Below are 14134 nucleotides of genomic sequence, written 5' to 3'. Positions count from 1 at the left end.
GACTTCGGGGTCTTCGACTGAGCAGAAGCTGAGGAAGTGGCTGGTGTCTGTGGGGTGATGGGAGGAAGAGGAGACGTCGACCGCGCGACCTTAGCACTGGCCGAACGGACGACCGTGGTGCTGAAGGTCAGATCGCATGTCTGGGTTGCTACCTCCCGGGTAGTCCGAGGAGAGGCGAGGACAGTGCTGTATTTCCCCGCTGGGAGCAGCGTGGGCTTCCTACTAGCCAATAGCTTGCGAGCAGCCGAGGTGGACACTTTCTCTTTGACTCGAATTTCCTGGATACAGCGTTCTTCCTTATAGACAGGACAGTCGCGGGAGGATGCGGCATGGTCACCCTGACAGTTCACACAACGAGGAGACGGAGGTGGACAGTCACCCTCATGGGCATCCCTGCCACAAGTGACACATTTAGCCGCATTGGAACAAGACTGTCGAGTGTGATTGAAACGCTGACACTGGTAGCAGCGCGTAGGTGTCGGGACATAGGGGCGAACAGAAATAACCTCGTAGCCCGCCTTGATGCGCGATGGCAGCTTAACACTATCGAAGGTTAAGAAAAGTGTCCGGGTCGGTACAAGGTCATTGTTGACCTTTTTCATGACCCGATGGACAGCCGTCACGCCCTGCTCAGCGAGGAAAGATTGAAGCTCCTCGTCAGTCAATCCGTCGAGAGAGCTACTATAGACTACACCACGAGACGAATTCAAAGTGCGGTGGGCCTCCACCCGGACAGGGAACGTGTACAAGAGTGTGGCCCGAAGCAGTTTTTGTGCCTGAAAGGCACTCTCAGTTTCTAGTAATAAGATACCGTTACGCAACCTGGTACAAGATTTGACAGATCCGGCTATGGCATCTACGCCCTTCTGGATAACGAAAGGGTTGACAGAGGAAAAATCCTTTCCGTCCTCAGATCGAGAAACTGTGGGGCAGGTGGTAGTATTTTTGTCACTGTTGGCTGGTCACGTTTCCGTTTGTGGGTCGAAGTCGAAAGCGATGGAGTAGAATCCATTGCGGAGGAATCCCCCATGATTGCCAGCGTCTCCGATGGCGCGCTCCTTCCTTGTGGGGACCCTCTCAGAGGGCACTCCCGCCTTAGGTGAATGTTTACACCTCAGGTCACACCTCCCGAGAAACAGACGGAGGGACCAATCGGCATGGTCAGAAGGTATCAGCTCAGGCAATCACCCCTCCCCGGGCCTGGCCTTTACCAGGGGGTACGCGCGTGCCTTACATGTCTACCCAGGGCGGGGACTTACGCATTACCCCGTCACCGGCTACGCGTGCGAACGCGTGGGTCGGCCTTCAGACACGCACAGGGAGGAAGGAAGAAGAGGAAAAAGAAGAGAGAGGGAGAGAGAGAGGACAGACTGTCTCAAACGCCGAGGCGGAGACCAGAGAAGGCAAGGAGAAGAAGGCAATGAGAAAGCAAGGAGAAGGAGGCAAGGAGAAGGCAAGGAGAAGAAGGCAATGAGAAGGCAAGGAGAAAAAGGCAATGAGAAGGCAAGGAGGAGTCAAGGGAAAGAGTAAGGAAGACAGTGAAGTGGAGAAGAGCAAAGAAAGGAACCAACAAAAGGAAGGAAGAAACGAGAAGTGAAAAACCAAAAAGACCACGATTATAGGTCGTGAAACCGTCCGTCTCCGGACGCAGGCGCTAACTACCCCCGTGAGGGGGATGGACTCCTTTTAGTCGCCTCTTACGACAGGCAGGAATACCTCGGGCCTATTCTAATCCCCGGACCCGCAGGGGGGAAAGCTGGTATCTGTACAGATACCATTGGTGATCTTGCAGCTCTCTAAGAATGAAATTATAATGAAATCCAGACCTTTAGCTGCTTACAGGTGTTGATAATTAGGTATATTCTGCACACAATTTCTGATCTGTTATTGCCACATTTCCCATGAAATGATAATATCTTACACACACACACACACACACACACACACACACACACACACACACACACACACACACACACACACACACACAAAACTCAGGTCACCAAGCTACAGAATTATTATACAGAAACAAAAAATATAAATATCAATCTATTTTATTGGGCATTTACATATTATTACACCTTACTACAATCAACGTTAAAAATATTACATGAACATAAATCCATCTGCCACACAGCAAAAAATAAGCTTAAAGGGGTAATTCAAAATTTAACTTGACACAGAATAGCCTTAAAAATTGAAATTGTATCAAGTGTCATCAGTGAAGAACTAAACATTTTTAAGTGTTGACACGTGAACTGCAATCCACCATAATGGGTTACAAATACTCAGTTTAAGAATATAAAACATTTCTCCAACCACAGTTTTACTTCACTTGGCTCATACTGGAAGGAAATCCTAGGTTTACCACCTGACAGTGGATCAATACTGTGGCTATGGCAATCTCTTCCACGATCACCAACTGAGGAACTGTTTATAGTTTGTACAGAAAATTTGAAAACTGTTTTTCATATCAATCAGGACACTCATTTCTAAAGCACCTCCTTTAACTGTCTCAAAGATAGCTGAAACACTATCTCTCTGCTTCTCCAGCAAATCAGCACACACGCACATGCTAACAATAGCTTGTAAAGGAAATACAAATTCAGGTGCACGATGGAATGACATCATACAGCCAATAATTTGGCTCTAGATACATTTATTGATAATTTCACTGGGACACACATACCAGCTCTAATGAATACTACATTTTACCCCACTGAAAAAAATTATATTCACACATATTGGACCTTGTAATGTACAAATAAAGCATTGTTTGACGAGACTAGATTGCCGAATCATGCTGACGAGTGGCACAAGGAATAAAGCAATCACATGATTTATTACAAACATGGTATAGGTGCCAATGGAGGAGTGAAACCATCACTTTTTTCTATCAGAGCTGTTAGCAAAGAGATCTTTTGAAGAAGTACAGGGATAGTTGTTATATGCAACATACAAAACAACAACACATGAGATGCCTTTATTTTTTATAGCTGTAAAGAGTAATGTGGATTATTTGGTTTTCTTTTTCATTCAAGTTGAAAATGCGAGATCCATTCATGAAGCACTAGCCATTTTCAAGGATTGGAATCCCACCTACTGGGTTACTGATTTCTTATAATCTGAGACAAACGCAACTGATCAAGCATATCCTCAGACAAAAGTTTACTTGTGCCTTTTCAGTCAAACAGGTTTGAGGAAGATGGCTGAATAAATACCAAATGACATGAAGAGATTTCTGGGCATGTGGCAAGAAATTTCAGAATCACCAACAGAGTATTTACAGATCATACAGAAGAGATAGTGAGGCTTCTCAGAGAAACGAATATGCATCACCGTACATTTAACAGCAGTGGCTATTGATACATGAAAAGTGAGTGGAAGCTTATGAGGACAAGGGCAATTTTGATACCATTGACATTACAAGTGGAGTTGACGCCATGAACAAGATTGTAAACATTTTTTTTCCTAAAATGGAACAAAGATGGGACCTTCAATGGGGCTACTAGGGATATAAGAAATCAATTTCTTCCAAGCCTAATTAGAAAGTACTGTCTGCAGAATTCTGCCATCAAATCATAACAGACATGTTCCACTGTTTTTTCATTTTTTTTAAAAAAAAAAAAGCAAGTTTGTGAAACATGTCATGCAGTGATATGCACCAGGGAAAGTTGAATTAACTGCAAGATTAGTGAATGTGAACTTGGACAATGTTTTGTATGGAGAGTACAATATTGAAAGACTAATTATGTTGTAAGCTTTGCTCTACCAAACTGCGCATGTGAAGATTTTGAGATATATAAATACCCATGCAAGCATTTCTGTGCAATCTTTATTTTCTATCCAGAGTGGGGTTTTGATAAAATACCAGAAAGCTGCAGGAATAGCCCATTAATCTGTCTTCACAAGATGTACAGGTTTGGTTTCAGAAGTGTGTCCACAGTAATTTCACATGAAGACGGTAGCAATGAGGACACAGTTGAGGAAACACATATAGAGCATCACACTGATACCGTAACCATTTCTTTGCAGCAATTTGAAGTGAAGGTGTTGTTCAAACAGGTTTATAATCTCACATACAACTGTATCAACAGTGAAACATTATGAAAAGTACTTGAATCACTCAGCAACTGTGTGCCAGATTTGCAGTTAGCAAACCCTGAAATTTGTGGTCTCCCCACAGCTGTGTCATCAAATTCCCAATAATAATATTAAGTAAGATGCCATTACTTTTACAGGGCCTGGCATAAAGACCCCTCTCATTGTAATGTTCATATATTTGTGCCTTAATGGATAATTAACTACTAAGGAATAGATCACATGGAGGTCATAGCATTCCATTTGAAGGATCAAACAATAAGAGCTACCTAAAAAATACAAGTAAGGGAGATCTTTATGCCAAGTTCTGTAAGCAAACTTTGTCACACATTTGAATTTTTAAGTAGCAGTAGTGAAAAATATTTCTCTGTGGAAAGTTAATAAGGTAGTTATATTGACCGTGATTTGTATTTCCTTTACCCAAGCAACAATGTCTACTTCTCATTACAAGAAATTCTTGGATTGTTGAGAAACTGTTCAAAAATTACAATCAAGTTGCAAACATTTATGTGCCACAACAAATGGCAGTTTGATACACACGTGAAATACTATATGGATTGTTTTCGTTCAGGAATACTATCAATCTTCCAAGATATCCTTGGAATATAACAGTCTTGATGCAATCTGGTGTGAATTTTCCCATGGACTGAAGGCCAGAAATCCATCATAACTGAACCTAACAAATAAATTAACAACAAGTAATTGAGTTATGCAACATGAAGACAACTGATACACATGTTTTCAAGGCACAATTCCAAAATTTAGTACTCACTTCTTTTGGTGCCCAATGACATTGCTCACCAGCTGCAATGCCCAGAACTACTTTACAACTGAATTTAATAAACATTACTGGTATTCCAGTAACAGTAATTGCTTCTGTGTGGTATCTGCAGTAACTCTGCAAAGTTATTAAGAACATTAGAACCAAGGTGGTAGATATCCAATATGTAGGTAACTGATACACATTAAGCTTCCAAAGCAAATAAAAAAGTCAATACTTACTTCATTTGGTCCCAATGACATTGCTGACCAGATACCATATCAAGGAAACACCATACTCTTCTGTCAGAGTGATACTGGGCAATCTCATGTTCATTAACAGGGCAGTCTATCTTTTTCTCTGTTTCACGTGAATCACTAGACACGTATTGAAGCAAGTGAGAGCAAGCGCATTCTTACTTGGAAAAAGAAATGCAGAATCTTTCCTCCATCAGTCATACGACATCTCAATGCCACTAAGATATATCTTATTTATTTTTTCCACCTTGTCAATTCTTAACATTGTCCCATATTTGAATTAACCTAATTTAAAGTTAAAATCTTTTACTTCATATTTTAAAAAGTTTGCAAGTTCTACACCACCATCTAGTTTAATTCCTCAGAAAAATCTTTTCTCTGATGAACAACGAAAAATCCAGGATGGAATGTAACAATATTATGGAAAGGATAGTTGTTGCTGCTCACCAAATGGTGAAGATGCTGAGGCACAACAAAAAGACTGTCGGACTTATCTTTCGGGCAACAAGGGCCTTTTCAAAAGCGCACGCGCACACTCGCTCACTCACAAACACACACACAAATGTAGCAACTATCCTTTTTATAATATTTTATCTACTGCTACTTCGAAATTCAAATGTGCAACAAAGTTTAAAAGCAGAGACCAACATAAAGACCTCATAGCACTCCATCTCGAGGATCAGAAATGACGGAGCTTATTTGTATTTTACATAGACAAAGAGCTATCTAAAATTCAAATAAACCGTCATTTCTTACCCTTCAAATGGGAAGTTATAATGTGTTTAAGACAGATATTGTAAGGCTTTTGGCATCGTTCTTCGCTATTGTTTGGAAGTTGATGGCACTGCCAATGGGAGACCACCAACTTCAGGATTTGCTAATTGCAAATCTTGCACACAGTTGCTCAGTGATTCAAGTACTTTTTGTAATGTTTCGCTGTTGCTGCAGTTGTATGTGAGATTATAAATCTGTTTACACAGCTCCCTTGCTTCAAACTGCTGCAAAGGAATATTCTGGGTTTGAACAACACCATCTGTATTTGCTGCCTCGACAGCCTCCTCAACCTCGACAGCCTCCTCAGCTGCTTCAACTGCCTCCTCAACAGCTTCGTCACTACTACTGCCTTCATATGAAATTACTGAAGAGCCACTTCTAAAGCCCACCCCATACATTTCATCAAGACAGATTAATGGACTAGTCTTATAACTTTCTGGCATTTTATCAAAACCCCACTCTGGGTAAAAAATAAAGATTGCACAGAAATGCTTGCATGGGTATTTATATCTCCGAAAATCTTCACATGTGCAATCTGGTATATCAAAGTTTACAACATAATTACAGTTTTTGGACTTTGCACTCTCCACACAAAATGAACCATCCGATCTCCTACTCACTGATCTTGCAGTTAACTCAACTTTTGCTGATGCATATCGCTGCATGACATGTTTCACAACCTTGTTTGTTTTTTATGCAAAAACAGTGGAACATCTTTGTTATAAGCTTTGATGGCAGAATTCTGCAGACAGTACTTTCTAATTAGGCTTGGAAGAAACTGGTTTATTGTAACCTTAGCAACCCCAGTTAAAGTCCTGTCTGAATTGTGTTTTAGGAAAAAATGTTTTACAATCTTGTTCATGGCTTCAACTCCATTTGTAGTGTCAATAGTTGCAAATCTGCCCTTGTCCTCATACGCTTTCACCCATCTTTCACATACCGTTAGCCATTGCTGCTGAAAGTATGGCCATGCACGCTCGTTTCTCCGAGAAACCTCATGCGTTCGCAACTCTTCTACGCGATCTCTAAATTCTCTCTCTGTTGGTGATTCTGAAATTTCTTGCCACATATCCAGAAATGTCTTCATGTCATTTGGTACACGTAGATTATCCTTTTTTTTTTCCAACCATCTTCCCCATGCCTGTTTTCGATGGAAAAGGCACAAGTAAACTTTTGTCTGAGGGAATGCTTGCTCAATTGCATTTATCTCTGACTCCGAGAAATCAGTAACCCAATAGAGGGGATTCCAATCCTTGTTCCAGTCCTTGAAAATGTCTAGTGCTTCATGAATGGATCTTGCATTTTCAATCTGAATGAAAAAAAAAAAAAAACCGACAACCAAATAGCCCACATTACTCTTCACAGCTATAAAAAATAAAGGAATATCATATGTTGTTGTTTTGTATGTTGCATCTAACAAACAACTACCCCCATACTTCTTCAAAAGATCTCTCTGCCAACTGCTCTGATAGCAAAAAAGTAATGGTTTCACTTCTCCATTGGCTCCCGTACAATGTCTATAATAAATCATGTGATTGCTCGAGTCTTTGTGCCACTCATCAACCTGATTCTGCAGTCTAGTCTCGTCAAACAATACTTTATTTGTACCATAAAGGGTCCGATAAATGTGACTGTAAATAGTTTTCTCTGTGGGGTAAAAGGTAGTATTCATTTGACCTGGTATGTGTGTCCCAGTGAAATTGATTTCAACAAATCTGTCTAGAGCCAACTTAATGACTTTGAGAGATGTCATGCCACTGAGTACTAAGTTTTTGATTTCCTTTACAAGTGAAGGATGTATGTACCCACTTGCTTCAACACTTTCAGTAGCATGTGTGTGTGCACTTGCTGGGGAAGCAGTCAAATAATAACGTAGATAGCTCTTAGGCGGGCATGGCAATGCCAAATCTTTCTGTAGACTTGCAAGAACCTGTAAGACAAAAATGTATCAATTATTTAATTAAGAGCATTAAAAACAACAGATTTTAAAGTATACCGTCAACTGATCATGTAAAATTTTCTCCAAGCAGAACCCAAACTGGATACTTACTTTTGCCTTGGTATCCCTGTGTTCAGTTGCTGAATGCATACTGTAATCAGGATACACCCTTATACACTTTATATTTAAAGTTGCTGGGCAGTTGGATTTTCTAGTATCCATGATCCTCAATCTCTTACGAGGAGTCACATGGTCTTCCTGAAGAGGGTAAAGAACTACTATAAAATTTATTTAATAAACTTTCCCTGTAACGAACTTGTTTTATGGAAAGTAAGTATATCTTAACACAGCATGATATTACCAAGTGCTCAGGTACACTAGACTCTTTACTTTTATAGTATTTTGGCCCCAAAACACAGTGCCTCGACCACACACTCTCCACTGCAAATGCACAACCAAAAAAGGGATAGGGACATGTCCCTGCATTTGCTTGAAGAAATGCTTTGTTTTACCTGGAACAGTTAATATATTTCTCACAGACAAAAAAAACATTGTTATTGTTAAATAATTCACATATGTTATTGTTAATTAACTAAATACAATGTGAGAAAACATTTCATTAATTTGACAGGTATTGTCAAAGTTCTGAACTGATGGAAGCAGATTGTCTATCTACTTTACATAGTACTGGAGCAAAATTTTACAGGATGTCACACCTATTGTATCTAGCAAAGAAATGGAACTGTCTGCCATGTGCAATGAGGATACCATACTGATTTCGGGCAACTGAAGTGCTTTATTGTGGTTCCAATAAATGTGGAATTAATATTCTTTGTAAACAAAGGAGATGTGAAGAACACTTATGTAGAAAAATGTAATTACTATAAATTTGGAATTACAAAATATAAACTTGACTCGGAAGACAATAAAGCTAAACATGCCTGTCAATAGGTGCAATGAGCTGACTACTGTTTTACATATCAACACCACAATTATCGAAAACCATAGAAACCATTTCAACATGAACACAGCAGTATAGATTCATTAAAATTATTTGTTAGTTGGCATCTGTCACTTGTTGCTAAAGTGTTAGCACACCGGCTGCTGCTGTATTATAGGCAACAAACAGAGCAGGTCACTCAGCAAGTGCTGTTCAACTTAATTTTCATGTTAAAAAAGTAGGTTTAGCTCAGTAGAGGCAGAGCACAGGTTGGGATTACGAAAGGATGGGAGACGTATACATGTAACTCTGTGCAGTGTTGGAAGTGGCCATTATGAAATAACATGAATATGACATGCTCTGCTGACAACTGGTTTTGGAGTGACCAATGGCATAACTGTGGCAGCTACGACATTTTATAGCCCAGAATTTAAACTCATTTGATAACCTAACCATAACATGATGTGCAATATCCTAGAAAATGGCTGTCAGCATTCTACAGAAGAACTGTTAATCATACTTTGTTCACAACAATTAATACACTGACCACGGGCAGTCGCAGCAGAGCCTCACACCTAATGCTGTTGCCTGGCCTGGCTTGATGGTGAAACATCCAACACTAAGCATGTGGCAGGAAACTAGCTGAAGCTATTCTCTATAAGCAAACTCAAGGGAAAAAAAATTGTATTTCAATGCTAAAAGCAAACTAATTTCTTCCTTTCATTAATTATGGCACCTGAAACTGTCCTCACACAAGTTGCATGGACTGCCAAATTACCAACTAATGAGCAGTCCTGGTTTGTATTCAGTTACAGGTTATAGGTGACAAGCTGATTTCAAATGAAATAATGATATGAAGAAGAAATATAAGGAATTAAAAAGTAAATACAATGTCGAAAATGACACAGCAGAGTGTTAGAAATAAAACTGCATCCAAACCTATTAACTAAATAAAAATAATGAAGTAATTTTGATAATATTTTGGTATAAAAAATATGAAAGAATCTGTCAAGACTCAAATCCACAACTTTATATGGATCAGGAATGTTTCTTATCCGTTGCACTATGCCACCACTCTACATTACACTAATGTAAGATTATTTGGTCCCAACGATCATGTGCTACCTTCAACCAGATCAGCCTTTCACATTATGTTACGATGTGAAAGCTAGCTCTAGCACCATAAAGATATTGTAAGGATACGTAGTTATGCCTACTGTCTGAAAATGTTGTTTAAGGCCAATCTTGTTGAAGGCAGCAAATGATTGCATGGCGTTCAAACACATCAAGAAAGGAAGTCGGACAAGAAAATGGAAGTGGATTGATCAGCTGTTGTGGCAGTCAGGAAATGGCGAACAGAGATAGTTTGGACCTGACGCATTCAGCACTCTGGACGAAACCAGCTCCGACAGGAATTGTCAACCAACTAATAATTTTAATCAGCCTATTATCAAATGCAAGTGCAATGGATAAATGACAAACAAGTCAACACAGAGGAAAATAATACAATTCTGCCTTGCATATCACAACAACTACTAACAATAACAAAAACAGTCAATTCCATCAATTGTTAGTGCAGCTTAGAAAGAAATGTCCATTTAAAGTAGCCTATACATACTATCCCTAATTCCAGCAAACTAAGTTCTTCCTTCAAGTATACATATATGAACTAAAATGGTAAACCACAGAAAGTAATTAATGCAGCAGTTCACTTATTTTTCATAACATCTGAAGAAGGCTCTTTAAAACGACTACTTCTCACGCAGTATGAAAACCCCACAGTTTTCAGCTGATCGAGAAGTGTTTCCACCTGAGAATAAAGTGACCAGTAGCATAAACTGAGGGTAATTACACTTAAGGTTAACTGGGAAACATGAATGAAGAGGGAAATTTTAGGCTTTACAAAATTCAGTTATTTAATGTACACAGCCTTTCATCACATCTGATGTTTTTGAGAGCTAAGGTAAGTAAGTGTTATGTTATTAATCATGGATGAGTTAACAAAATTGGGAGTTCATTTGTTTGCTCTTTTGCTTTTATTCCATTGTTATTCACTGACCATAAATTATGTTACTGTTGACTTCAGTTAAAACTGTGATCATAAAATGTTCTTTCAGTTGTGATTATGATGATGAAAAATATTTTCCAAGTGCACATAAAGTTTAATGACCTAGTTTTGGGGTTAACTGATCAGTGCTTCAGTTAACCTCATTTCAAGCACGCCTTACCTTATGTCAACAAAAGCTTTATTAAGCATAATAATTATGCATACTATGAATTCCAGGCTGTATATACTAAGAATAAGACAATCACCAATCAAAACTATCCAGTACAAAAGTTGAAACTGGTTACTACATCCATGAAAAAGTTTTTGTAAAAATTACAAAATGATTTCTCTCCTACAATTGAAAAATATCAGTTTTCGGCTGTCAAACTCTTAACAAAAGTGGAAGAAAGACCTCTGACTACATTACTTCAATACAACATCCATTAAGCTTAATCACAAAATCTGCAAGCATCTTGGCACATTAATTTGCAAAGGGATTGAAATCTGTGACAAAGACCTGGGAAAGAGAGCATGATATGACGAATTGCTCACAGAATTCATGAAACTTCCATTACGTACACGAGACACTCCCCTCAAGGACCACAACTTATGATTCTGCATAATCATCATATGAAAAAAAAACAGCATAATTTTGCATACTCTGCCACATCATACAAGCCATAAGCTATGACTTCTTGTCTTGAAGTCTTACTTAAGTTATTGTATGATACAGGAATTTATCTAATGACAACTAGAGCAAAATCAATCACGATCTGGGCTGGTTAGCCAGAATTCCTCCTTATCACCAACAGAAATAATACATCACTTTTAAGGCTTATTTGACTCATACACTCCAAACTTAAAAATAATTTGCCATCTATTTCTACTATTGGTATTCCTGACAAGGTTATAGATGCAGACCTCAACATTTCTCCTCCTCGAGAAGTCAACACTATCCAGTAGAAGAACTGAGATAAATATCTCCAGAAGACATTTTGCCTCATCCCAAGTCCTATGTTGTGAGACGAAAAACTAAGAAAAATAAATAAATGACTTAATAACTCACTCCCATCATCATTATCTCCAGTAAAAGCCAGATCAATAGAAGAAATTAAAATAAAATCTAGCAGGGCAATAAGAAGAGTGTAGATGTGAAAGAACACCTGTAAGAGAAGTTTAACTTTAAGGGCTTCAAAGTGTCATAACGTTCTATACCCTATGAGGACCCATATTCACCAACGAGTATTTCTAAAGACTAAAACAGCTTACATTATCATCAAAATTTCAGTGTGGTGCTGAGAAAATTTTAGATCCTGACAGACTGTCTACCAATATAATCCAGGAATCCAAATAGAGTTCCAACATTATCCACACATACTTAAGCAGCCACCTAAGCAGTGGTAATAATTGAAACATCGTAACATGTATTAATTAAGCGGGCAGTTATTACTGAGCAACGGTATCCTGAACAAAAAGCTCTCACTCAGCATCCATCAACAATACACCTTTGCTCAGAATTCAGTAGGGAGGCCAAATGTGGTCATGTTGCAACATTTGCATAAAGTGGCATTCATTACAGTGCTATTGATGAAAAAAGTTGTTTCATAGTTGATGTCACTGACCTTGCTGAAACTTTGGTGAGAAACTAAGGATCTTACAGTCATTTGAATTACAGAGCTCCATATCCCTGCATAGACAGTTTTCTAGCTAATCTCTGAATTCAGTACCTCAATGAAATTCAGCTCAGTGCCAGCACAAAGAAAACAGCAGTAATGGATTTGTGCAATTATGCACTGGAGCTGATAGTGCAATTAGAAAGAACTACGTAAAATTCCTGGGAAAATGCAGGATACATTTGTGTGGAATACAGAGCCCACGCTCTGGCAATGACATTAGCTGCAAATATAATGCTTTTCATTTTCCATTTGCATGATTGTTCCCAGGCCCTGAGTCCCATTTTCATGTGTGTGTCTTCTAAATTATGCCATTTACTCGAGACGACGTTTGCTCTTGAGCTGCTGCAATGTTCAGTTTATCTTACTGTAATACATAGATGACGAACTCACAAACAAAGTTGCCATTAACTTCCTAAACACCAATCATTAATTACAATATTCTCCACGTGTATATGTTACAGTAAAAGTAATGTAACAATACAATGCAGCACCTCACAACGAAAACAAAGAAAAAACTGCATAATACATAAAAAACTCACTTAAAAATTGGAATCAGATCGCGGAGAGCGACATATAAAATTTATTAAAATGAAATCTTAACTGGCAGCAGAAAAAAAGTTATTTTCTAAGGCGCATATTTTTCCAGCCAATTCTAACATAAAATTATTATTACCTCCTCCAACGAATTACAATAGCCTGAAATCAGGCCATCCTCCGAAACTCTGAAATCTTTCAGAGCGTCACGAAAGATGTTTTCATACACCTGAGACATTTTGCTCGATAGCGAAAACGAAACCACTCAAGATACACGGTCAGTATGACAGTGAAGAACAAAGCAGACGCTTTTCCCGCTAACTCGATTCGACCACAGATCTCGATCAGTCGACAAGTGTGCAGCGCGTTTGCGTATACGTCATTTTGACGTCACTTCCGAGTGGTTTTGGGCCACAATGATGTGTCTGTTAGGCTTCCCGCTTTCTTATAATGGTTCTAGTGGCACCTCTCTTCTGCGACTGGCGCGAAATTTGAATATTCGTCGTCTTTCAGGTGTAGAAATACGCCCACAAACTTTCGTTTGTGTCTACCCAAAACAGAATCGCATGAGACTGAAATAATTTTCAAAGCTGGACAAGTTTCCAGATTACACAGAACTCACTAGACAACACAAAATTTATCAGGTGCCATGAACAAATGTATAATTTTCTTGAATTATGCATGCATTTACATACCGTCACTCCTGCGTAGTATAATTCATTTACTGTATATTGTACCACAGAGTACTAGACTAAATATGGTATTTCTGTATTTTTATTCTAACTTGGAACTCGTTTATTGTTGTATGTTCATAATATTATTCTCGTATTTATTTGCTTTAAATTTCACTATTGCGGAATGTTTGACGTGACGTGTCAGCCAGTGTGAAATGGGCTTTAGAACACTCAGACGCACAGAATCCATTGCTATACAATGAATGATTGCGGTGAGAAAGGCAGACGACGCCGTCTTGCCCCCGATTGAATCAGTATCATAACTATGTTACCGAGGAACCTTGAGGTTACGTTACGTTCTGTTTACGGCCCATGTGAATAGCAACACGTGAAAGGCATTGTGAAATATTTTTGCCGAAAAACTCATACCAA

The 14134-nt window shown here is 38.9% G+C and overlaps 2 protein-coding genes across 4 annotated transcripts in view; both read right to left on the bottom strand.

Moving 5' to 3' along the window:
* Positions 1-2154: 2154 nt before the first annotated feature.
* The window catches only part of LOC126195434 (uncharacterized), a 98197-nt gene continuing 86217 nt past the window's right edge, over positions 2155-14134 (bottom strand). Inside the window, exons 2-7 of one of the 3 annotated variants that reach the window (XM_049934053.1) lie at positions 13168-13257; positions 8193-8343; positions 7943-8089; positions 5104-7822; positions 4874-4999; positions 2155-4777 (exon numbers count right to left, since the gene is read on the bottom strand). In XM_049934053.1, the coding sequence (XP_049790010.1) occupies positions 6566-7822; positions 7943-8053 (1368 nt within the window). In that variant the 5' untranslated portion in view covers positions 8054-8089; positions 8193-8343; positions 13168-13257 and the 3' untranslated portion in view covers positions 2155-4777; positions 4874-4999; positions 5104-6565. The remainder of the gene's footprint in view (positions 4778-4873; positions 5000-5103; positions 7823-7942; positions 8090-8192; positions 8344-13167; positions 13258-14134) is intronic. The other 2 variants (XM_049934052.1, XM_049934054.1) reach the window with 2 other exon arrangements.
* LOC126195435 (uncharacterized) overlaps positions 6563-14134 on the bottom strand; it is an 88707-nt gene continuing 81135 nt past the window's right edge. The window contains exon 3 of the mRNA XM_049934055.1: positions 6563-6685. The gene's annotated coding sequence lies outside the window, so the exon portion shown is untranslated. The remainder of the gene's footprint in view (positions 6686-14134) is intronic.

This window comes from Schistocerca nitens, chromosome 7, assembly GCF_023898315.1.
Source record: "Schistocerca nitens isolate TAMUIC-IGC-003100 chromosome 7, iqSchNite1.1, whole genome shotgun sequence".
NCBI lineage: Eukaryota > Metazoa > Arthropoda > Insecta > Orthoptera > Acrididae > Schistocerca > Schistocerca nitens.
The sequence above is the reverse complement of the archived record's forward strand: the minus strand, read 5'-3'. Positions and strand labels throughout refer to the sequence as shown.